This window comes from Protopterus annectens, chromosome 13.part0 (genome assembly GCF_019279795.1).
Source record: "Protopterus annectens isolate FY-2018-M chromosome 13.part0, PAN1.0, whole genome shotgun sequence".
NCBI lineage: Eukaryota > Metazoa > Chordata > Ceratodontiformes > Protopteridae > Protopterus > Protopterus annectens.
In genome coordinates this window covers 518012630-518036852 of record NC_056747.1, presented here as the reverse complement: position 1 = coordinate 518036852, position 24223 = coordinate 518012630, and the positions used below count along the sequence as shown (strand labels likewise).

At 41.9% G+C, this 24223-nt stretch overlaps 1 protein-coding gene across 6 annotated transcripts in view; it reads right to left on the bottom strand.

The window, feature by feature from the left end:
- GTF2I (general transcription factor IIi) overlaps positions 1–24223 on the bottom strand; it is a 1956122-nt gene that overhangs the window by 1560089 nt on the left and 371810 nt on the right. For all 6 annotated transcript variants that reach the window (XM_044054149.1, XM_044054150.1, XM_044054148.1 and 3 more), the window contains one exon: positions 12185–12316. In XM_044054149.1, the coding sequence (XP_043910084.1) occupies positions 12185–12316 (132 nt within the window). The remainder of the gene's footprint in view (positions 1–12184; positions 12317–24223) is intronic.

The following is a 24223-nucleotide window of genomic DNA, read 5'->3' as shown; positions in this document are numbered from 1 at the left end:
CAGGAAAAGGAAAGGCCCTTGTGAAGCATCTCAGTTAAGTATTGAAGAATCTGATGTCAATTGGGCTGTGCCCATCCCCTGAGCTTGGCTCAAGGAACAGAATCTTTTCCATTTTTCAGCATAGGATTTTCTAGTACTAGGCCTCCTTGTTTCCAAAATGACATTAGCTGATCTCTCCATTACCATCCCTCAGTAAGCAAGTGAAAGATGAGCCAGGCTGCCAGGTTCAGGGTTTGAAGCTGTGGGTGCAGAATCTGGCCCTCCTGCTGGGACAGCAGGGCAGGAGTCTGAGGCAGGTGCCATGGTGCCAGCAGTGACACACTGCGCAAGAGTGGTACCAGTGTTGGCGTGGCCAGTCTGGTGCAATCAGTATTGTCCTTAGTTTGTCCTGTTTGCTCTTTAGTAGTACCTTGGAGAGGAAAGGCACAGGAGGAAAGGCATAAACTGATAGGTTTTTCCAGGTGAAGGACAGGGCCATCCACTTTCCAAGCTTGTTTGTGGGGAGTCCTTGTGCAGAATTTGTCCAACTGATAGTTCTGGGGGGGCTGAAAACAGGTCTATCTCTGGGCTCCCCCATTTGTTTCTTAACATGCTGAATATCTTTGGTTCCAGTTTCCACTCGTGTGGGTCCATGAGATTTCTGCTTTGGTCATCTGCCAGTGTATTTAGTTTTCCTGGCAGGAATTGAGCCTGTAGGTGCACTTGGTAGCTCAAGGCTGTGTTCCACATTGCCATGGCTAGTCAGCAGAGAGGATATGAGTGGATTCCGCTCTGCTGGTTTATGTACCACATAACAGTGGTGTTGTTCGTCTTTACCAATAATTGTCCTGGAAGAATGTGGTCCTTGAAGGCTAGTCAGCAGAGAGGATATGAGCGGATTCCTCTCTGCTGGTTTATGTACCACATAACAGTGGTGTTGTTCGTCTTTACCAATAATTGTCCTGGAAGAATGTGGTCCTTGAAGGCTGTCACAGCATTCTGTACAGCTAACATTTCTTTCTGACTGATATGCAGGTGCATTTGACTTGGGTTCCATTTGCGCTGAATGCACTTCCCTGGCAAGTGAGCCCCCCCCCCCCCCCCCACACACACACACACATGCATAGTCTGATGCATCTGTTAGGGTTTGGGCAGCAGGGGGTAGAGTGAATGGCAGTCCCTTGTTTTGGTGGCAGGCCTCTGCCCACCAAATGAACTCTATCTGCAGACAAAGTATGATGGGAATCATTGATTCTAGATCCTGAGAATGTTGGCACACCATAGGCTTTTTAGATACCATTGTAGTTTCCTCATATGCAGTCCTGCATACGGAATTAGTAGAATGCAGGAGGCCATGACCCCAAGGGCGTGCAGTATTTTCCTTGGAGATAGCTGGGTCTTTGTGACCTGTAGTTTGAATTAGGCTGTCAAATGAACTTGTTTCTCTGGCGTAAGGTAGGTCATCTGGGAAGTTGTATTCAAGCTTGCTCCCAGGAACACAATTTGTTGGCAGGGTATAAGATGCAATTTCTTTTCGTTTATGGTGTACCCCAGAGAAATAAACAATTTCCTTACAAATGCCAGATGATTTAATAGTATATCCTGGTTTTCTGCCTGAATTAGACAATCGTCCAGGTATGGGTATATTTGAATATTTCTTTGCCTACAAAATGCAATGACTGGAGATAGGCATTTTGTGAATAAGATAAGCCAAAGGGCAGTGCAGAGAACCGATAGTACATGTAGATTGCTTTGTAGCATAGGTATCTTTTGCAAGATTCCCTTATTAGGATGTGCAGGTAGGCTTCCTTTACATCCAGTGTTGCCAACCAGGCATCTTTGCCTAGCATAGGAAGCAGCTGATTAAGAGTTAGCATCTTGAACTTTGGGATCACCAAAAATGTGTTTAGTATAGACAGGTCCAGGATAAGATGTCATGAATGGTCTTTTCTGGGTACCAGAAAAAGTCTTGAGTAGAAAACTTGTCCCCATTCTTCTTCTAGGACAGGCTGTATATCCCTGATGCTTAAAAGAGAGAGAACTTGCTTTTGAGCCTCTGCCCACTGGTTTGGGGGTAGAACTGGCCAACCGTTTGAGGTTGGTAGGGAGTGAAAATGGAATCTGTATCCTTGGGAAACTATATTTAAAACCCATTTGTCCTGGGTAATGAATTCCCAATTTTTTTGCCTGCAGGCCAATCTTTCCCCTTAAAGGAACAGTTAGTTGTGCAGGGCTTGGAAGGTTTAAAGTTAAGTCATTGAGACCATGGAGGGAGTCTTACTACTTCCTGCTTTGGAAGTGGGAGCCCCCCTACTGCTTAGTCCTGTGAGTACCTTGGGACTGAAGCCTGGGTGTTCTGCTGGTTCTGGGTTTGGACTGAGAAGGCCTGGAAGAGGCAGGAAAGGACCAATTCTTAGATGGCCAATGCCTACTAAATCTGGGAGGCTGCACTTGCAGGAAATCTTTAACAGTCTGCATAGATTTAGCTTTTTTCTCCATCTTTTTTAAGTACTTCTTTTGCTTTGTTCCCAAACAGGCGGTCTTGGTTTAAGGGAGCATCCAGCAATTTAGCTTTAACATGATCTGGCAAAGACTGCTCCTTAAGCCAAGCATGCCTTATAAGTACAGACCCAGTGACAGCAGCTCTGCAAGATGCCTCTAAAGAATCAAAACCACATTGCAAAGTAAGTCTTCCATCTTGTTTAGCAGAATGCATTAAATCCTGTAAATCTTTATTTTCAGCACAGTCAGGAATCAACATCATTTTCTGTTTAAGCAGTCCAATAATATGCTGCTGATACTTTAACATATGAAACTGGCAATTTAAGGCCCTAATGGCCAAGGTTACAGGAGTGTATACCTTCTTACCCCATCTATCCAGCGCTCTGGAATCTCTATCAGAGGGGGTAGGATTTTTGGCAGTAGTAGCCTTAATGCCATTGGGTCCCTGTGAAATATTCTCAGAATCCGCAGTAAGATTTTTAAAGAGGAACTTGTGAGAGTCAGGAAGCCTGTAATATCTATCAGGTTTTCTGGGAGCAGTAGTTAGAGTCAGGGGCCAGGCTGGATTCGGAGAAAGCATCATCAACAATGTCCAGTACAGGAGGGGTGGCCAAAGGCCTGTGTTGGGGCAGGAGTAAGAAATCCCTAAGCCTCTTTTTGGAGTCAGAGTAATCCTGGCTCTCCCAGCGGAAGCAGAGGGAATGGAGTTCTCTGCATCAGAATCCTCATAGGTAGATAAGGGTAAATCCTGGTCATCAGAGGAAACAGAAATTTCAGAGTCCTGATCAGAAGAATCAGAAGGAAAATCATTCCTAGGTCTCAGAGGGAGAAGGGTGGCTTCCCCCGATTAGAGTAATAAGGTGTTCAGACATTCTTATCATTTGCTTTTTAGGCACAGAGGCCTGACCATGCAGTCTGGGTGTCGGTTTTATAGGCATGGATAGAGTTTTAGGCCTTGAGGAAGAAGATGGCGTCGGTTTAATATGCTAGTCAGTAGGCCTGAATACACCCTCAGAACAGCTCCGGACCCATTCAAAGTAGAGACATCCGCAGGTTCCACAGTCAAAGAAGCATCTCACGGCATACCGGACTCCGAATGGGTCTCAGTAGAGGCCTGCGAATCTGAAGTAGCGGGTAACAGGGGCTGCAAAAGCGCCTCACTGAGCACCAGCAAACTGGTGAATAGCTTAGAAGAAGAGTCGTCAGGAGCTTTGGACCTATGCGGTTTGTCTCTGTCTTTATCTTTGCATTTTTTTCTAAATGTCTGTAGTAGGGTGGCTTACTGAAGCCATTTCTGGATAATTGAACCGAGTGCCAAAATATTTAGAAGAATAAATAAACAGACGATGAATAGATTGAGGGTTGAATAAGGCACAAAACTGACAGCGAGGTATGTCGTGGTCTGGGTCTAAGCAAGGAATGCAGAGGTATTTGCTTTCCACAAGAAATACAATTAACTTTTACTGACCTCGGTTTAGAGCAAGAAAAAGGTTCTCCAACGGGATACCTAGCTTAGTTGAAGACTTCCGTTCTGAAACTCGAAAACGAAAATTTCAGGAGTCGGCCGACCGGCACTTGCGAACTGCTTCTGCTTCGGGCACCGCATGGCAAGAAAGACTGATGTAATGGCGTCGGCTGCATGCTTTATACCCCTGAATACCTGACGTCATGGAAGATGAGACAGCATCCGACGCAGGACCCAAGACTTTGATAATCAGGCCGACTGAGGGCTACTGCAAGCAGATAACCCAAATGTGATGACTGCAACAGTGAAACACAAACATCATCAGCAATCTAATATACACGGCTTTTTTTTGTTTACTGTTTCTGGGATCAACCACAAATGCACTATTTTGCCTACTTATTTTCTACCATTGCTGTTCCGTGGTGGTGCAGCGGTAGCGTTGTTGCCTCACAGCAAGAGGTTCTCCCGTTCGATTCTCAGCTGGAGTGCGGGGAGTGCCGTCTGTGTGGAGTCTGCATGTCTTCCCCGTGGTTGGGTGAGAGTTCGAAAGATATGCGTAAATGGGCGTGCCTTCGTTGTAGGTTGAACGCCGAGCTGGCACCTCGGCGTTCATGAAAATCTACAGCCAATCATTAGCGGACCGGATTTCTGCTGTGGCGATCCCTAACCAGGAAAAGCCAAAAGACAACAACAACAACATTTTCTACCATTGCGGGTCATCTCTTTTGGGGGTAGGGGGCTGTCAGTTGATGAAAGAAAAGAAGAGTTAGGATGATCACAATAAAGTGTCTGACTGCGGGGTGGAGTGCAGTGTTTTTAAACTGCAAGTTGAAATGTACTTGCTATGATCTTTATTTACACTTTTACTTGCAGGAAACTATATACATCTGTGGGCAGTGGTAAAGTACAGTTTTGTACCTACCATAAATGTAGATGTTAGAGTGTATTCACTGCTGCAGTCATTATACTTGGGTTATCCTGCCGTCAGGCAGTCCCGCAGTCGACCAGAGTTCCAAAGTCTTGGTCCGGCGTCAGTTGCTGTTGCTTCTTCCCTGACGTCAGTGTGCCAGGAGTATATAAGATGCAGCCGATGCCATTTTCTTCAGTTTTTCTTGCCCCAGATGTCAGGTGCCCCCAAATAGGTAGGCAATACATTTTGGTAGTAAAACATATATAAAAAAATAAAAACAAAACCTTCAGTTACAAGCAAATACACCACATAGGATGTGTATAGGGTAGAAAGGTATAGATAAGTCCCAGCTATGAAAGAGGGGATGGAGGGAGGGTAACCTGGACTGCAGCAGTGAATACACTCGAACATCTACATTTATAGTAGGTACAAAACTGTACTATGTTCATCGTGTTTCACTGCTGCAGTCATTACACTTGGGTTGAATCCCAAAGCTGAGGTTGGGTGGCTGGGTCTATAAAGGATTCGATGTGGCTATGAGGCCCTGCAGCACTGCAGTGGCAAAGCCTGCTCTGGATTTAGAGTAAAGAGGTAAGTGGTAGTGCTTGGTAAAGGTGTGCACTGAACTCCAAGTTGCAGCTTCCAAAATATCCTTGGTAGGTACTCCTCTGAGGTAGGCAGTTGAAGAGGCTGATGCCCTGGTGGAATGTGGCCTAATGTTGCTAGGTACAGTTTTTCCATGCTGTGTGTAGCAGAAACGGATACAGTGTCCTATCCACTTTGAAATGGTCTGCTTTGAAATAGCCTTTCCCTGTGATCCTGTAACATATGCTACAAACAATTGCTCAGTTTTCCTGAAAGCTTTTGTTTTGTCCAAGTAGAAGCATAACTGCCTGTGTATGTCCAATGAGTGCAGAAGTCTCTCCCCTTTATTCTGGGGATTTGGATAAAATGTTGGCAAGTGAATAGTTTGGTTAAGAGCCACACTGGATACCACCTTTGGCATAAATGTAGGGTTTGTTTTTAAAGAAACCCTGTCCTGGTGAAAAATGATGAAAGGTTCCACTGCCATTAGTGCCTGTAACTCTGAGACTCTTCGTGCTGAGGTTACTGCCAGAAGCAGAGCAGTTTTCCATGACACATTTTAATTCTGCTGAATTGGCTGGCTCAAAAGGAGGTAAAGTTAGCGTTTCCAAGACAAAGTTGAGGTCCCAAGTTGGTGCTCTCCAGGGTGGTCTTATGTTTTTAGCCCCTCTGAGGTACTGTTTTAATAATAGAGGAGAGAAAATAGGAGGATCCGTGTTGTAATGAGCTGAGATGGCAGAGGCGTGGATCTTAATGGATGAAAAGGATAGGCCTTTGTCCAGCATCTCAGTTAAGTATTGTAACATCTGAGGAATATTTGGAACAAGACTTTGTGCCTGGTTCCAGGCGCAGAATCTCTTCCACTTTTCTGAATAGGATTTCCTGGTGCTGGGCCTCCTGGCCTCCAAAATGACATCCATAACAGCTTTAGGGAGAGGTGTTGGTTGCTTGGCTAAGTAATCTGCCATGCAGCCAGGTTTAAGGTTCTGAACTGGCTGTGCAGGATCTGATTGTTTTGTTGCGTCAGAAGATGAGGAATTTGAGGTAAAATCCATGCTGGGCCTTGAGTCAAGTTCTTTAAGATTGGGTACCAGTGCTGGCGTGGCCAGTCTGGGGCAATCAGGATAATTTTTGGCCTTTCTTGTCTGACTTTTAGGAGTACCTTTGACAGGAGAGGCAGTGGTGGGAAGGCATAAACTTTTAGGCTTTTCCAGCTGAACGAGAGAGCATCCACTTTCCATGCTTGTGTGTGGCAAGTCCTAGTGCAGAATTTCTGTAGTTGGCAGTTCAGAGGGGAGGCGAAAAGATCTATGTCTGGGCACCCCCATTTTTGTGTTATCATGCTGAATACTTGTGGACTTAATTTCCACTCGTGAGGATCCATGATGTTTCTGCTTAAGTCATCTGCCAGAGTATTTTTCTTTCCTGGCAGGAATTGTGTTGCAGATGAACTTGATAGGTCAGTGCTGTGTTCCACAAAGTCATGGCTTGTCTGCACAGGGGATAGGAATGAGTGCCCCCTTGCTTATGTACCACATAACTGTGGTGTTGTTAGTCTTTAGCAATAGTTGTCCTGGATGCAGAAGGTCCTTGAAAGCTGTTAGGGCATTCTGTACAGCTAGCATCTCTTTTTGATTGATGTGAAGATGCATTTGTTCTGTGGCCCACTTGCCCTGAATACATTTTCCTGCCATGTGTGCTCCCTAGGCGTAATCCGAAGCATCTGTTGTTAGTGTCTGCCTGGCTGTGGGTAAAGTGAAAGGCTGTCCCTTGTTGTGGTGACGTGCCTGTGCCCACCATCGAAACTCCTGTTGTAGGCAGGGAATAAGTGGTATTACTGTTTCCAAACTGTGACAGTGTTGAGTCAAAACACTTTTCAGGTACCATTGTAATTTCCTCATACGCAGTCTGGCATATGGTATTAGTAGTATGCAGGATGCCATGAACCCCAAGGCCTGCAGAATCTTTCTTGCAGGGAGTTGGGTTTTTGTTGCCATCAACTGAAAGTACTGAGTCAGTTGTCTTTGTTTGTCTGGCGTGAGATAAGCCATCTGTGCCGTTGTATTCAAGCTGGCACCCAGGAATATTATCTCTTGTGAGGGCACTAGTTTTGTCTTCTTTTCGTTTACTGTGTACCCTAGGCAAATTAGCAATCTTTTTACAAATGCCAGATGCTTTAGAAGAATGTCCTTGCTCTCTGCTTGAATAGGACAGTCGTCCAAGTAGGGATATATTTGAATTACTTTTTGTCTGCAAAATGCAATTACTGGTGCCAGGCATTTTGTGAAGACCCTGGGCGTAGTAGATAAGCCAAAGGGCAGTGCAGAGAATTGGTAATGCATTGTGCCAGCTATGAATCTGAGGTATCTTCTGCAATTTTGTCTGATTGGGACATGCAGGTATGCCTCTGAGGTCCAATGTAACTAGCCAAGCCTTCTGGCCCAGCATGGGAAGACGTTGCTGTAGTGTCAACATTTTGAATTTCGGAACATCCAGGTAAGTGTTTAGAGTAGAGAGGTCCAGTATGGGTCTCCAGGCTTTGTCCTTTCTGGGGACCAAGAAAAGTCTTGAATAAAATCCTTGTCCTTGTTCCTGTTGTGGCACTTTATGAATAGCTCTCATGTCCATGAGGGCTGTAATTTGTTTTTGTGCCTCTGCCCATTAATTTTGTGGCAGGTCTGGCATTCCTTTTGGCCTTGGTAGTGTGTGAAAGTGGAACCTGTAACCTTGACACACAACATCCAGAACCCATTTGTCTTGGGTGATTATATGCCAATTTTGTGAAAAAAGAGCTAGTTTCCCCCCTAAGGGAGCTGCCAAAAGGTAAGTGCTTGGCATGAGAAGGGGGAAGTCATTGGGACTGTTTCCTATAAGGTTGTGACTTGTCTTCTCCTCCTTTTGGGGTTGAAGCACCCCATTGTCGTGGTCTGTAAGAGCCTTGGGGCGGAGATCTGCCTCTTGGGCGTCTGTATCTGCCTCTTTGTGGTCTGTCTGACACTGGAAAGGACCAGTTTTTAGAAGGCCAATTTCTGCTAAATCGAGGTGGCTGTACCTGTAAGAAATCCTTCACTGTTTGCATAGATTTTGCCTTATCCTCCATTTTCTTTAATACCTCTTCTGCCTTAACACCAAACAAGATATCATGCTGTAAAGGAGCATCCAATAATTTTGCCTTAACATGATCAGGTAAACTTTGTTCTTTTAACCAAGCATGCCTTTGAATCACAGATCCAGTAACTGCGGCTCTACAAGAAGCCTCTAATGAATCAAAACCACATTTGCAGAGTATGTTTTCCCACTTGTTCAGCTGCATGCAATAAATCCTGCATTTCCTTATAGTCAGGACCTTCTGAGCTTGTAAGCATTTTCTGTTTTAACAGAGACATTAAATATTGTTGGTATTTAAGCATGTGGAACTGGCAATTTAAAGCCTTTAGTGCTAAAGTTGAAGAAGTGTAAACTTTATTCCCCCATCTATTTAATGCTCTAGAATCCCTGTCAGAGGGAACTGGATTTTTAGCAGTGGAAGCCTTTACCCCTTTGGGACCCTGGGAAATAGTTTCTGGGTCAGCAGCAGGGTTTTTATAAAGAAATTTGTGAGAGTCAGGGACTCTGTAGTACCTATCTGGCTTGACTGGTGCTGGGGGCAAAGAATCAGGGGTTAAACTGGATTCAGAGAACACATCATCCACAATATCTAACACAGGCAGAATAGCAAGGGGCCTGTGCTGAGGCAATAAAAGAAAATCTCTGAGCCTTTTCTTGGATTCTGAATAATCCTGGCTCTCCCAATGGAAATGCTCCCTCGTGGTATGTAAAGTTTCCCCAAAAGAGTAATCCTCAGGAGGAGAGGCTGAAGGGATTGATTCTTCAGCATCAGAGTCCTCATAGGGGGGTAAAGAGTATCTTTGGTCTGAAGAGGAATCTGAAGAAATGGAAACCTGGTCAGAGGAATCATAGTCTGTATCCTGCCTAGGTCTTTTATCAGGAGGGGGATGGGAAGCCCTGATCAGAGTAATTAGGTCTTAGGCCATTTTGAGCATCTGCTGTTTTAGGCATGGAGGCCTGTCCAGGTGAATGCTGTACTTGTTTCTTTGTCTTTAATGGAGTCGTAGACTTGGTTGTTGTTTTGATGGTAAGCTGTGAAGGTCTGAAAACACCCTCAGAAGCCGATGTCTGATCAGCAGCTCCGGACCCATCTAAGGGGTTAATTTCCGTAGGCCCAATACCTTGAGTTTCCAGAGGCCTAGAAATCTCCAAGTGGGAGTCGTAGGCGGCCTGTGGCTCTGAGGTAGCGGGTGTCAGGGGCTGCGAAAGCGCCTCACTGAGAACCGGCGACTGGCCTAGAAGAGGCTTCATCGTCAGTTTTGGACCTCGGATGCCTGTCCTTATCTTCACCTTTGCGTTTTTTTGTGTATTCTGGTCGTCGGTTGTTCCGATGGCATGGTATAATTAAACCATCGGCCAAAATAATGGTGTGCAAAATCAAACCGACGTTTGATAGTGCGCTTGTTAAATCTAGCACAAAACCGACAACTAGTGACGTCGTGGTCTGGGCCTAGGCATGGAATACAGTAAGAATGAAAATCCTTATGAGGTATTTGCTTCCCACAAGAAATGCAATTATTAACTTTTACTGACATCGGTCTGAGGCAAGAAAAGTTTCAACGGGGTACTTAGCTTTATTGAAGACTTTGGTTCTGAAATTCGAATTCGAAAATCTCAGGAGTCGGCCGACCGGCACTTGCGAACTGCTTTTGCTTCGGGCACCGCGCGGCAAGAAAGACTGAAGAAAATGGTGTCGGCTGCATCTTATATACCCCTGGCAAAATGACGTCAGGGAAGAAGAGACAGCAACCGACACGGACCAAGACTTTGGAACTCTGGCCGACTACGGGACCGCCTGACGGCAGGATAACCCAAGTGTAATGACTGCTGCAGTGAAACACGATGAACATCAGTACACAGACTGCTTACAGAACCATGCACTTGTGCTTTTTTCTTTTCTTTTTTTTTTTCTCTCAATAGATGTGGGGATAGGATGCCCTTTAGCAGCAAGAAGAAATACATTACTGTGGTGGTCATTTTACTACTTTTGACAATCACATGAGAAGTGGTTACCAGAACTGGTTGATTGTCTGCACGTGGCGCAGGCTATGCATGAATGCAAAGAACAATTTTAGGATTCATGCAAAATAATCTTTTTTACAACTAGTCTGATGTGGTGACCACATGGCTAAGAGCAAGAAGCTGAAATAAATGACTGTGGCCACTATTTCCTTCACACACTGAAGGTAACTGTCTTTTTGAGGAAAGGGGTGAGGAGGCTTGCTGCATGTCAGAACACAGGGTTGTGGCACAATCACTGTCAAGGGAAAATTATATGGCTTTCTGGAGGTCAGAGTAAGTGTTCAGCAAGATGGTAAATGTACTGTGGTTGTTATAAAAGGGTATCATTTTTAGGAGGGCAGGTGTATGAACGCAAACAGCAGTTTCGGGGTTGCTTTAGAATCATTTTTGGGATGGCCTGTTGTAGGGGGTCAGTATCTGTGAAACAGCAAAATGGCCATACAGATTTATGGAAATCCTTCACAGTCTACAGTAGTGTACCTTACCAGATGGGACATTCTGCTGGGACAGTGTGTGCATTGTGTTTATACCAAAGCACTGTATTGGAAGAACCAGAATGTTTTAATTGTGCATTCCTTCTTGGAACTGACATATTGCCTTATATATACAGCTAGTAAAAAACAGCATTTGAAGGCTTTTGTTGTCAAACTCGGGTAGTATGCTTTGTTTCCACCAGGGGTGATTTGGCCACAGCTCATAAGGCTATATAAAACTAATGTTCAGAATGCGTATGTACTAAGTTCTCATTACGTCAGAAATAAAAATAAATCTCTATCTTCCTCTAAAAAGGTAGACTATCTGCAACATTCTGGGATTACTATTTCATGTTTTCAAGTGGCTAAAACTGTAGCTCTGTGGTTAAACTTGCAGTATTAGATGTGTTTTGTAGCAGAATATTCTGTTTTATTACCTGAAAGTTTTGAAATTAAATCTCATGGGGGAGGGGGGCACAGACAAAGCCTTTTAAAGACAGGTCCCAGTAGCTTAAGTTCATGTACTTTGATTGTTAGTCTGACATCTTCATTTATATCGGATTTTCAATGTGGGTGCTTTGGTGAACTTCTGCTAAGTACGCTAAGTAATAAAATGGCATGAAATACTTTTTTCCCCCCAGATATCACTAGTCAAGAGGTAAGAATCCTCTATTTTCTTAAATTTTGTTTTCAGCTTTTAAGCAGTTTAAGTGTGAGGTCAAATTTAGAGGTCTTCTGCTCTGGAAGCTCAGAGGTTAGAATCGTAGTGTTACGTGTGGGTTTGTAGTTAAACAATCTTTTTGTTTTTGTTACTACCTCAAATTTTCTCATAATTCTCAAACAGGAACAGAGACATAGCCTTTCAAAGACAGACCCAGTGGTTTTAGTTAAAGCACCTTGACTGTCAGTCTGACATTTTGTAATATCCATTGTTTTTATTTGGATGCCACGTTGAACTTTGCACAATATAACATATGCAATAATGGCCTAAAATACTTAATTTAGTTGTCAATTTATTAGAACAACGCTGTATATCTCTGTGGAAAAAAATGTATTTTTGGTTGTAATGTGCCATGGTTAAAATGTCATACTTTCAAGAATAATCTGTACATATTAGTTTTGGAGAATAGTGATTATTACCATAGCAAATGCAAAATAAGTCCTCAACTGATTTTCTGAGTGCTTCAATCTCTGTATCATCCACAGACTCGGTAGCCACAGTGCTTGCAGACTGGGTTTTCTGTTGTTCAACCAGATTCTCCTGTTCAGCACCTTAAAAAAATCAAAATGCATCATAACAAACATGAACAGGCAATATGAACAATTACATAAACAATTCTGCCCAATACTGCAGCCTTGTGTTTTTAAGATTTCTGGAATGTAGCAAGAGAATTCCACATGGTACTCATAACCTTATACTGTCAGCTCCTTGCCTACACTTAAAAATAATAAATAAATAAATAATTCTTCCTTTTTCAGTTCTTTATTTTTCAGAATATTGTATTTAAATTGTTACAGGAGTTCCTGTTTCACATTCTGTAATTCGTTTTAATTCAGGAACTTAATTTACTCCATCACAAGCTGCTGAAATCTGTCATCGTAAACATACACATGAATCTTTAAGATGACTAGTTCATAAATATGAAAATACAATAAACAAAAATACTTGTTTATTAAAAGGTCTGCATACCTTTTGTACATTCTTGCATCATTTAAGTTATTACCCTTACAGATATCAAAATTCAAAATGTATGTCAAAGGAATTTGTCAACATTTATTTGTTTATTAGTTTGACAGTTAACATATTAAATATTTCTAAAACATGATCAAAAATGCTTTTACACGAGTACAAAAGTGTATACCAAGTTACAGTTACAAATGTACAGGTGTGTATAATCTTACCTTAAAACAGAAGATGTCCTTCTTTTCACTGCTGCAGTAATATAATCATGAGAGATCCCCTACCAAGGGCAGCCCGACGTCTGGCCAGTACACCAAAGCCTTTACAGTACCGATACACCATACATCACACGTATGCTCCCCATGTAAAATGTAGGGCATAAAGGTGATGTCCATATGCATCATCCTCAGAACTGAGAGCACTAGGAGGAACCCAGCCCTAAGATACCATAGGGTAACATACACATCCAGAGGGACAAAAGCTATGGGGAGGAGGGAGAGTGTGAATACTGCAACAGTGAAGACATCTACTCTTTATGGTAAAATTTTACACAACTGTACTATATCCTTCTCTTTCACTGCTGCAGTATTCTTAACATGAGGGAGAGGGTAAAAGCTCAGGAAGACGAGGAGGACAAAGGGCCAACAAAGCTTTCTAGGAACCCATGAAGAATAGCCCTAGCAAAACCAGCTCTAGCCCTGACTGGATATGATGGCTAACTTGTAACGCCTGGTAAAGGTATGCACCAAAGGCCAGGTAGCTGCCTTAAGGATAGAACTAGTATCCAAACCCTTGAAAAAAGCACCACAAGAAACCATAGGCCTAGTAGGGTGAGCCTTAACCACAGAAGGAAGGCTCTTACTATGATAAGAACAACAAAAATAAATGGCTTTAGAAATCCAAGACAAAATTGTTTGTTTGGAAACTGCCAAACCTAAAGATCTAGGATGAAAAACAAAAAGCAGATCAGAGTTTCTAAAATCTTTAGTTTTGTCCAAATAAAATCAGAGTTGTCTATGCACATCCAAAGGGTGCAACATCATCTCATTAGCTGACTGTGGAGAACTGAAAAAAGTGAAGAAATTAATTAGCTGATTAACAGACAAAATGTCCAAGAAGTCAAGACTTCAGAAACTCCCAAATTTTACTGTGCAAAGCTTTCAGGTCAATACCCTTCTTCAGTGCATACAAAACAACCACTCAACATACTCAAGTTATAAACACATCCATAAAATCATATGACACAGCTCCCAGTATCACATAACTCAATCCATTAAATAATTAATTAAAACAAACATTTTCTAAAAGAATTAAACATTTAAAAAATACAACATTAAAAACAAATCAGACTATATCTCATTTTTCTTAATAGAACAGTTTTTTAGTAACAGCAGTATTAATTACAGGGGAAAAAATCAGCTTGCAAACGCAGAATCCAGTTATATTCCTTTAGTTCTAGCACTTTGTTAGTATCCTCTCCCCTGCTATTCTTATATACTACATCAGTTACTCAAAATCTAAAATCACGATTACCAGTTTCAGCAACATGTTTAGCTGAAGCACTGGTAGAAATATTTCTACGTACATCTGAGCAATGTTCAGTTATTCATTCCTTTAATTTATGACCACATTTACCTACATAAAAAGCAGAACATTTGGTACACATAGCAAGATATATTATATTTGTAGTACTACATGTAGCAAAACAAATAAAAACATTCTTGCCCAATTCGTGGCTGTATGAAAACACTGTCACCAAGTATAAATTTACAACAAACAATTATAGCAGGGGAGCGTTCCTCGTTTTCTACCTATAGTATTTTTATTCAAATTTGTGACTAAATCAAAATCCTTGTAACAATCTTTTGCTTAAACTTTGACTATTACTATAAACAAAACTAGGTTTATCAACAATGAACCGTCTTAATTAAGGCATACCTTCTAAAACATTCTAATTTTTCGAAATTATTCTTATCAATATTTGTCCATCTATTGAATGAAGTAACATATCTTAAACAATTATTATTTCTAGAATTATTTGCTGTCACTGAGTTAGCCGAACAAGGGCTCGCCACCTTATCAGTGAAGAATGGCTTAGCAAAACCATTCCTATTTTCCAAAATGCCTTGCATTGTTTCTGATAACAAGGCTTCACCATAGCCTTTTCCCTTAAGTCTTTAGCTGCGTCATCCATTCCATGTCGAAAGGTTGTTTTTATATGCGCTGAAGAAGGGTACTGACTCGAAAGCTTTGCACAATAAAATTTGGCCATTTCTGAAGTCTTGACTACTACTTCGACATCTTGCTTTATTTTTGTCTTCAACTTCATTCACCACAAGTTTCTAGTTTTTGATTTCTGATTAAGAGACAACTCGTCCACCACCTTGGGCATAAAAGAACTCGTACGAAGAGACACACTGTCCTTATGAAAAACTAAAAAAGGAGGAACAGCTACAAGGGTTTGCAGCTCAGACACCCGTCTGACAGAAGTAAGGGCCAACAAAAGAACAGTCGTCCAAGAACAATGCTGTAAGGAAGCTGAAACTACAGGCTCAAAAGGAGCCTAAATCAATTTCTCCAAAACAAAAATTAAGATCCCAGAAAGGAGGAAGCAGCTCCCTGGGAGGTCTAAAAAGGACACCTTTAAGAAACTGTTTGGCCTCAAACCTAAAGGCTAAAGGAGGAGTTAAAGGCAGACAAGCAGAAATAGCTGAGAGGTGGGCTTTAACAGTATATGCCAACCCAGCTTAAGTAGGATTTCCTAAGTAGTGGGTTTCCGGGCCTCTTGCATAACCCGAAGCATACCTTCAGGTAAAAGGTGCCTATAGGTAATCAAAATCCTATCACCCATAGTGTCAGTTGAAGAGTGGACAGGTGAGGATGGATGAGAGAGAGCCCTTTTCTAGTGTGAGAAGATCCACCTTGTGAGGTAACTTGCGATGACTGTCCTTGGCTAAGTGGAGAACAGGAGGGAACCAATGCTGTCTGGGGGCCAAAAGGGAGTCACCAGGAAGATTTTAGAGCATCTTGTTTTTATCTTGTACAGGACGTTTCGAATACGAAGAAGGGGTGGGACGGCATAAAGAAACCTCCCTTTCCAGGAAAAAAACAGGGCGTCCACCTTCCAGGCCAGAGGACATGGAGTCCTGGCACAAAATTTAGAAAGTTACCTGTTCAGAGGGGAGGCAAAGTTATCTACTTAAGGAATATCCCATTGGTGGACAATGTCCAGAAACACATCCCTGTGAAGCATCCACTTATGAGATTGGGTTATGGACCTGCTCAGGGAGTCGGTCACAAAATTCTGCCTTGAAGGAATGTACACTGCCTGAAGTGTGACTTAGTACTGAATCACTAACTCCCAAACCTGGAATACCAACCTGCAAAGCAGACAGGACCCTGCTCCCCCTTGTTTGTTGATGTACTACATTAATGTGGTGTTGTCTGTAAAGATCTTTAGAGGCCCTGGAGAAAACAGGGGATGAAAAGCAGTAAGGGCCAACAAAAGAACTCTCGTCGCCTTGATACTGATGTGCTCCTTCTGCTACTGAGGTGACCAAAGGCCTTGCACATTTAGGTTTCCAAAGGAAGCTCCCTAACCCCTGTCTGAGGAGTCTGTGAACAGCTCCTGAGAATAAAGAGGAGGGGGTTGAAAGGGAAGTCTTGGATTCAAAGTCAGTTGGTGAAACCACCAATGAAATTCCAACTTGAGACATGGAAGAAAAGGGATTGGAAACTCTAGAGGATGAGCATGCTGAAGCAAAACTGACTTTAGATAAGTTTAGACACCACCGAAACTTTCTCATGTGCAATCGGGTGAAGGGAAGTACAGGGATGGTGGATGTCATGAATCCCAGAGCCCTTAGAAATTCCCTGGCTGAAATCAATGCTATACGAAGAAGGGACTGAAAAAAGGAAATCAGAGTCAAAGTCTTGGGAGGAGGCAGTGATGCTAGCATAGGAACAGTCTGGATCCTGCACCCCAGAAAAACATGATCCTATGATGGGGACAGGAAAGACTTTTCAAAGTTTACAGTGAACCCCAGGCTTTGCAACAGAGTGACGACCCACTGAAGGTGCTTCAAAAGAATCTCTGGAGAGGAGGCTTGAATAAGCAGGTTGTGTAAACAAGGAAAGACCTGATTGCCTTTGAGCTTTCAAAAAACAATCACAGGAGCTAGGCATTTGGTGATTACTCTTGGGGCTGTAGAGAGGCCAAAGGGCAACGCAGAGAACTTAAAATGCTAGGAAGCAACACAGAAATGTAAAAAACTTCCTGTAAAGGGGATGAACAGGGATATGGAGGTAAGCATTCTTGAAATCCAAATAAACCATAAAAGCCTAAGGAAGCAGAAGAGGGAACAAAGTGTGAAGGGTAACATTTGAAAGGAAGGAACATTCAGAAAAGTATTCAGGTGATAAAGACTGGGTCTTCAAGTGCCCTCTTTCCTGGGGACCAAAAACATTCTGGAATAAAACCCCTCCCTCCCTATGAGCAGCTCTAACCTCTTGAATAGTGCCCAGAATCAAAAGATCCTGAAGCACTTCTAGAAAAGAGCTCAACTGGTTTGATGTGGCTGAGGAATGCTCATGAAAAGGGGGAAGAGATTTTTCAAACCATGAAATACCCGTCGAATGATGGAAAGAACCCATAAATCCTAGGTTATGCTTAACCAGACAGGAAGAGAGAGACAGATGATGTGAGAGGGGAATGTGGCTGGGAAGAATTAGGTAGTCAGACAGCACCCTGGGTTATCAGAAAAAGAAAGGCAGGATGGGTCTATGTAGACTTAGCTGGGGAACCCTCCTAGCACCCTTCTTGCCTTTAGGAGGAAGATGAGACTGCCTTCTAACAAAGACCGATTAGGTAGTTTCTCTGAAACCTTGGCATAGGGGAAACAAAAATATGCTTCAGGTCCGGAAACTTTTTGCCTTTCTCCTGCAGGGACTTGAAGAAATCGGCTGCAGCAGCAGCAAACATTTGTTATCCAGAGAAGCATCCATCAACTTAGCTTTAGTATCATCAGGTAGAGGTTGAAGCCGTAGCCAGTAATAATCTCCTAAACAGAGAGCCAGAAACACCAGCCCTAGAAGGAGCACCTGCTGCAGCATAATCACATTTAATGGAATGGTAAGCTACCTAGGAAGAAGCCCCTAACAGAGACAAGACAGAAATCTTTCCCTCGGAATCAGAAAGGTCAGAAATAACTTGGCAAGCCTGAGATAGGACAGTCAAAACATATCTGGTCATATGAGTCTGATAATTAACAGCCTGAAAGGCTAGGGTGGCTGAAGTATAAACCCTTTTAACCAGCCTTTCCATAGTCCTGCTGTCTTTATCAGAAGGAAGAAATTTGGGAGATGGCAGTAATTTAGAAGGCTTGTCATATGCCACAAAACCCACCGAAGTGTCAGCCGACTGACACTTATAAAGGAAATTGCAGTCATCAGGGACTTTATAAAACCTATATATTTTTAGGAGCAGGGGGCTGAGAGTCTGGGTTTTGAGATGCAGAAGAAAAGACATCCAATAAAGCAGGCAAAACAGGAGGAACAGCAAACAGTCTAGGAGATTCCATTTGAAGGAGCTCATAATATCAACTCTGCACTTCAGAAACTTGGGAGCAACCCCATTAAAGAATTCCATCATCCTGGCAATGGTATTCGCCCTAACCAGCATCTGAAAAAACCTCCTAGGCCCTTTGGTGATAATCAGCCACAGTTCCCCCTGAGCGTCAGAAGTAGATGTCTGCAAGTTCTCAGAAGACATTCACAAGCCAGATCCATGCTGGCCTCCAAACCAGTTGCTGCAGAGGAATCCAGCCCAGAAACTGGACAATCCTACAGGCTTTCACAAGACTCAAAAGACATGTTCAGTGGAGGAGGCACAGCAGAAGAATCTCACCTGACTTTTTTTGCTCTTCTTTGAAGACTGCTGACCCTCAGGCAGGGAAGTTCCCTCCATAGCATCTTTCGCCAACAGCTTTAGATGCTGGTTTTCCAGATAAATGGCAAGAGAGGAAAGATGACAATGTATGGTCTTTGGAAAAAAAAGCCTAACAAACAGTATAGAATGTATGGTCGTGAGATGCTCCTAAACAAAATAAGCACTGCTTGCGACACTCTTTATGGGGAATCTGTCTCTCACACTGGCATTTACCTCTTTCTGGATGACATGAAACCCCACAATGCAAATTATAAAAGCAAAAGGGATAAGTCAAAAAACCTGAATGGGGCACTTATCTGAATGGCTAGGTAACCAGCAACGACTCGGGCAATCAGTCCGAAGATCAAAGATGGTGTTCAGACTTTTGGCAAAGAAGTTCTGAGGATGATACATCCAGACGTCACCTTTATGCCCTATGCTTTGCGCAGGAACCATACAAGTGACATACAGAATATCGAAAACAATATAAAAGCTTTGGTACACTGGCTGGATGTCAGACCGCACTTGTCAGAGGATTCCTCATGTTAAGAATACTGCAAAAGTGAAATGGAAGGACATATGTATGTACACAGACCACCGCCAAACAAAGAACACATTTTTGGTGATTACAGATCTAACTACATTAACATTTTTTGGGCAATTTGCCTCAGTCCAGAAACTAAGATAAATCAGCAAGTAACCAATAGCATTACTTAGCAACATGCAATAACAAGAGGATAACCATGTCTCACAAGACATGGGCTCTTCTCAATCATTCTACTAAAAAAAGGAAAAGCACATGGGTGAGGCACTGAAGAAAAAGAAAATGAAAATTAAAATAATGTACTCATCATAACTCCATATCTGTGTTGCCAGTTTTCATCCTTCAACTTACAGGTCTCAGATCGGACATCAGATCCATCCTTGACATTGAGATAGACTAGAACTTAAACTCCTCCCCTTACCCATAATCCCTTTCTTCTCAAGCTACCTCAGCTCGAGTTTGCCCTCTATTCAGCTAATCACAATATGAAAAAGTATCATCATCCATTAACATCCTCTGAGCAAAAACTACTATTACTCACGGGTGAAGGAGGAGGAGGAAAGGAAACCCTAGAGTCCACGTGGCAAGACTGACAGGAAACAACCCTTCAAGACATATTAGGAGACCATCAAAAAAGTAGAAGGTTAGAGGGCAGGAAAGTGAAAAACAGGCAACAAAGATGCAGAGTTATGAGGAGTACACAAATTTAATATCAGATTTTGTCTTTTTTGTCCATTCCTCAACTGATGGGACAGAGTTATCAGCTACAGTAACCCTTAGTAGTCCTCAAAGAAGGAAATTGCGGAGTACACTGCAGCCAAGTGCTATCCTATTCTGTAATAGAATGTCCCAATTTGTAACGAGTTACAGAAGTATGAATGTTGGACCATGTAGTAGCAGTAATGTCATCTATGGATGCTTTCAGCTAAAAGGTGGACAGTGTAGCCACAGATCTGTTGTAGTGTGTGTCTTAGGAGGTTTGGGTAATGATAAAACTTTACTGTTGTACACAAAAATGCAATCAATCAATGAGCCATCCTACTTACTTCTGACACTACTTTGCCCAACTTAGCCTTGGAAAAGGAAACAAACAGCTGTTCTGATTTTCTTGGGTCTTTAGTTCTGTGAATGTAGAATCAGAGTTGTATATGAACATCCAAAAAACGAATAATGTATTCCCTCTTTCTGGAAATGTTTGGAAAGACTAGTAGGTTAATTGTCTGGTTAAGACTTCTGACACCACCTTAGGCAAGCAGGAAGGAAGAGTTGGTCCAAAGGGATACTCTATCCATATGAAAAATCATATAAAGTGGTTGGGAAGAAAGTGCCTGGACACCTGGTCTAGCTGACATAATGGTGACCAGGAAAAGCATTTTCCTTGACAAATACTTTAATTCTTCCTTAGCTGAAGACTCAAAGAGGGATGGGGTTGAGTCAAAGCTTGGAGAATAACTTGGGTCCTAATGAGGAACAGCATCCTTAACAGGAGGACAAAGTAGAAGGGTAGCCTTAAAAAAAAGGTTGCACTTTAGCTGTCAAATAACTAATGTTGGAATAAGTGCTGAAAATGGATCTGGATCTAATTGTCTGTGCTGAGCAGAGATAGAAAATCCTTTCCACTTGCATTTACAAATTTTCCTGATACAAACTTTCTGGGATGACACAAGAATGCAATGAACAGGGGGAGAAAGCCTGGAGTTTCTAGCCATCACTGCAAGTGGAGAAACCATGTGTCAGTTTGAGAGACTGAATGTCCCATTGAGCAAACCAAATGTGTGAGACTCCTGAACAGGATCCAGCACCCAGGAAGGGCGAATTAAATGAGGCCAGTGGAAGGGGAACCACACTTGGTGAGGCCAGAATGGGGCAAGGATGATGCCCTTGCTCTTCCTTTGCACTGATTTCTGAATAAACTTAGGAATGAGAAGAATGGGCTGAAAGGCATACAGAATTCCGGTGGCCCAATCATGAACTAGAAAGCTTTGGTGACTCCCATTTTCCAGGGGTGATCAGGGCAAAGTACCTGCTGCACGTGGAATTGAGGGGAGAAGCAAAGAGTTTGCAGCATGGTTGACCCTGTTGGCAAAATATCATTTTCACCACTGATTAAGAGGCCACTCATGAAGGAATAAAATGGACCTGCTCAGTTTGTCTGCTAGCACATTGGTTTTCCCTGAAATATGCATTGCCAACAGAAAGTGTCCAGAAGAGATCACCCACTGCCAAACTCTCAATGTCTACTGACAGGGGATAGGATCGAGTTATCCTTGGTTTGTTGATGTACAAGACCAATGACACATTTGAAAACGTTAACAGAACATTTGGGGGAGGCTGACATAATGGCTAAGGTGTTTACCTTACAAACACAAGGTGCAGGGTTTGATTCTCACATTGGGTAATTGGCTAGACTTAAAACGGCTCGTAAGGGCTAATTAGCCTAGTACTAATCTATGAACCTATGAACAACAATGATCCAAATGGAAGCAGAATGTAAGAAAACACCACTGTTGTTGGTGGGTCTTGATGCAGAAAAAGTATATGACAGAGTAAGCTGGGGTTTTATGAATACAGCAATGAACTGCATTCCCTGTAAGGTTAATTAAGAGGATATCTGAGGGATCGGAAGCAAGAATTAAAGTGGGAGGGTTCCTCTCGGATAACTTGTGTCTGAACAGAAGAATAAAGCAGGGGTGTCCTCCTTCTCCTTTGTTACCTACTTTATATTTAGGGCAACTGGCAAAGCAAGTAAGGGACTAAGAAATTCAGGGATATAGCTGGTATGGTAATCAAATGCGGCTTTACTTGCAGATATTTTGTACCTGTTAAAACCAGAAATGGACATCAGTATTGTGGGACATTTTGAGACAGTTTCAAGTATTTTCTGGATTAAAAAAAACAGTGAAGATAAAACAAAGGCTATAGCTGTAAAAAATGTATCCACACATGAACTGGTTCAGCAATACCTATATTTATACGGACACGATAAATGAAGTATGTAGGAGTATGGATTAAAAAAGCTTCCATTCTGGCAGCTAAGGCTATGTGGGAAGAGACTACATAAAAGATAATACAACATCTGTGAAAATGCAAGTTCTTGTTTATGAATAACAAAATAAAACCAGTAAAAATGTTTTAGTCCCTTTTAGTTTTATATAAAATGGTCAGACATTTTTGTCTCATCCAGAGGAAAAGTTGTGTATGAACAACAATTAATTTAAAGTTGAAGGAATTTATTTGGGAGAGTCAAGTTGGATAAATTGATCTGTTCAGTAGAACAAGGCAGATTAGGATTACCCAACTTGAAGGGATTTAGAGCTACACATTTAAGGCTCATATACACAGCACAAGCAAAAAGCTATCATTCAAAATGGAAAGGAATGATGATGAAACATGGGAGGGTAATTCAAGAAATAAGGAAAAGTGAGATTTTGGATGTAGATCCTTAAGGACAATAACAGCCATACAGAATATAACAGCCATACAGAATATTATATTCATAAAGTAGCAGAAAGTATTCTACAAAGTAAGCCAACACGAGAATGGAGAAAGGAAATCTTTCTGATAGGGATGACTGCAATTAGGGGTATAGAGAACAGGCAAGAGGGGGCTGGAATTTACTGGAGAAAACTAGGAAAGAATTAAGGTAATCATAGCAAATACATACAGAAGGAAAGGTAATGGAATAGGAAGAGGTCAAAAAGACATTTGGGCTGCAGGCTAGAGACTGTCTTCCCCATCAAGAAGTGATATCAGAGTATAGGCAAAGAGAAAGGAACATGTGAATACTAAGAGAAAGTTCTGCTCTGGTAGAGTTTTAACTACCTAGAATACAAGCTGCTGTTAAAAGGATAATTAGTAGGCCATATAAAACACTGCACGATAGCTGTAAGAATCAAGACATTAAAAAAGATTGGGAAAAAAGACAAGATAAGCAATTTACAAGGGAACAATGGGAGGGCATATGTACAGCTCCCAAGTATGCAACAAAGTCTAGAAGATGTAGGATTTTTGCATGAAAGTGTTTGCATTGGTATTTTTATATCCTAAGCAGACTCCAAACGATTTTTCCTCAGGTAGATGGCATATTGGGTGGGCAAATGTGTTCAACTAAGGAAATGATTCTTTTGAGCTGCAAAAGAGGATTTGAATTGCCCAGATATAGTAAGACCTTGTTGAGCTTAATTTTGGTGTCTGCCAAAAGTGCAATTAGAAAATGGAAACGAAAATCTAAACAAACTGTGTTTGAAGCACTGAATATTGTAGCAGAGGTAAAACTGGAAGTGGGATCTTTAGAAAAGGGTAAGATCAAATTACATAGAAATAAATGGAAATTGTGGGAATACATGCAGAACAATGTTCTGAAGGAGAAGTGAGGTTTAAGGGAAGGCAGGAATTGAGCAATGTATTTAATGTTGGATTGATGATGTTTATGCAAAAGGACTTGTGTAATGCATAATGTATGCAACTGGGAACATATTAATATACTTTCTTTTATTTTGTATGAATATGTTTGCCTACGTCTTAAGTGATAATTCAATAAAGATGTTAAAAATAATTGGTCCATGAAAGAGTCTACCTAATGAGGCAACAGATTTTAAAAAGGCATGGCCTTTAAGAAAGGGTGATAAGCATGGCCTTTAAGAAAGGGTGATAAGCATTAAACATTATCAGTATTATTAATAAAAAGGAAATTTCATAACACTATAAGGTGATGAATTTACAGTAGATCGTATACGGGTACACTAGAGTGACCATTTAAAAGTTTGAGGAGGTTATATGCTATCCTTGAAGCCTTAAATGTTATTAAGAGGAATATAAATTCGCTCTGAAATAGTTTTGGAGAGAGTCACTGAAATGAAATTAGCAGAGCAGTAGAAAGAAAGATGGGAGAGGAGCAGTATGGACTAAGATGTAGCACCACTGACCCAATGTTTGCAGTGAGACAGACACTTCAGAAGCTAAAATTGAGGGCAGAATCCAACTGGACGTTCCTAGACTTGGATAATGCAGATGACAAGGTCCCAAGAA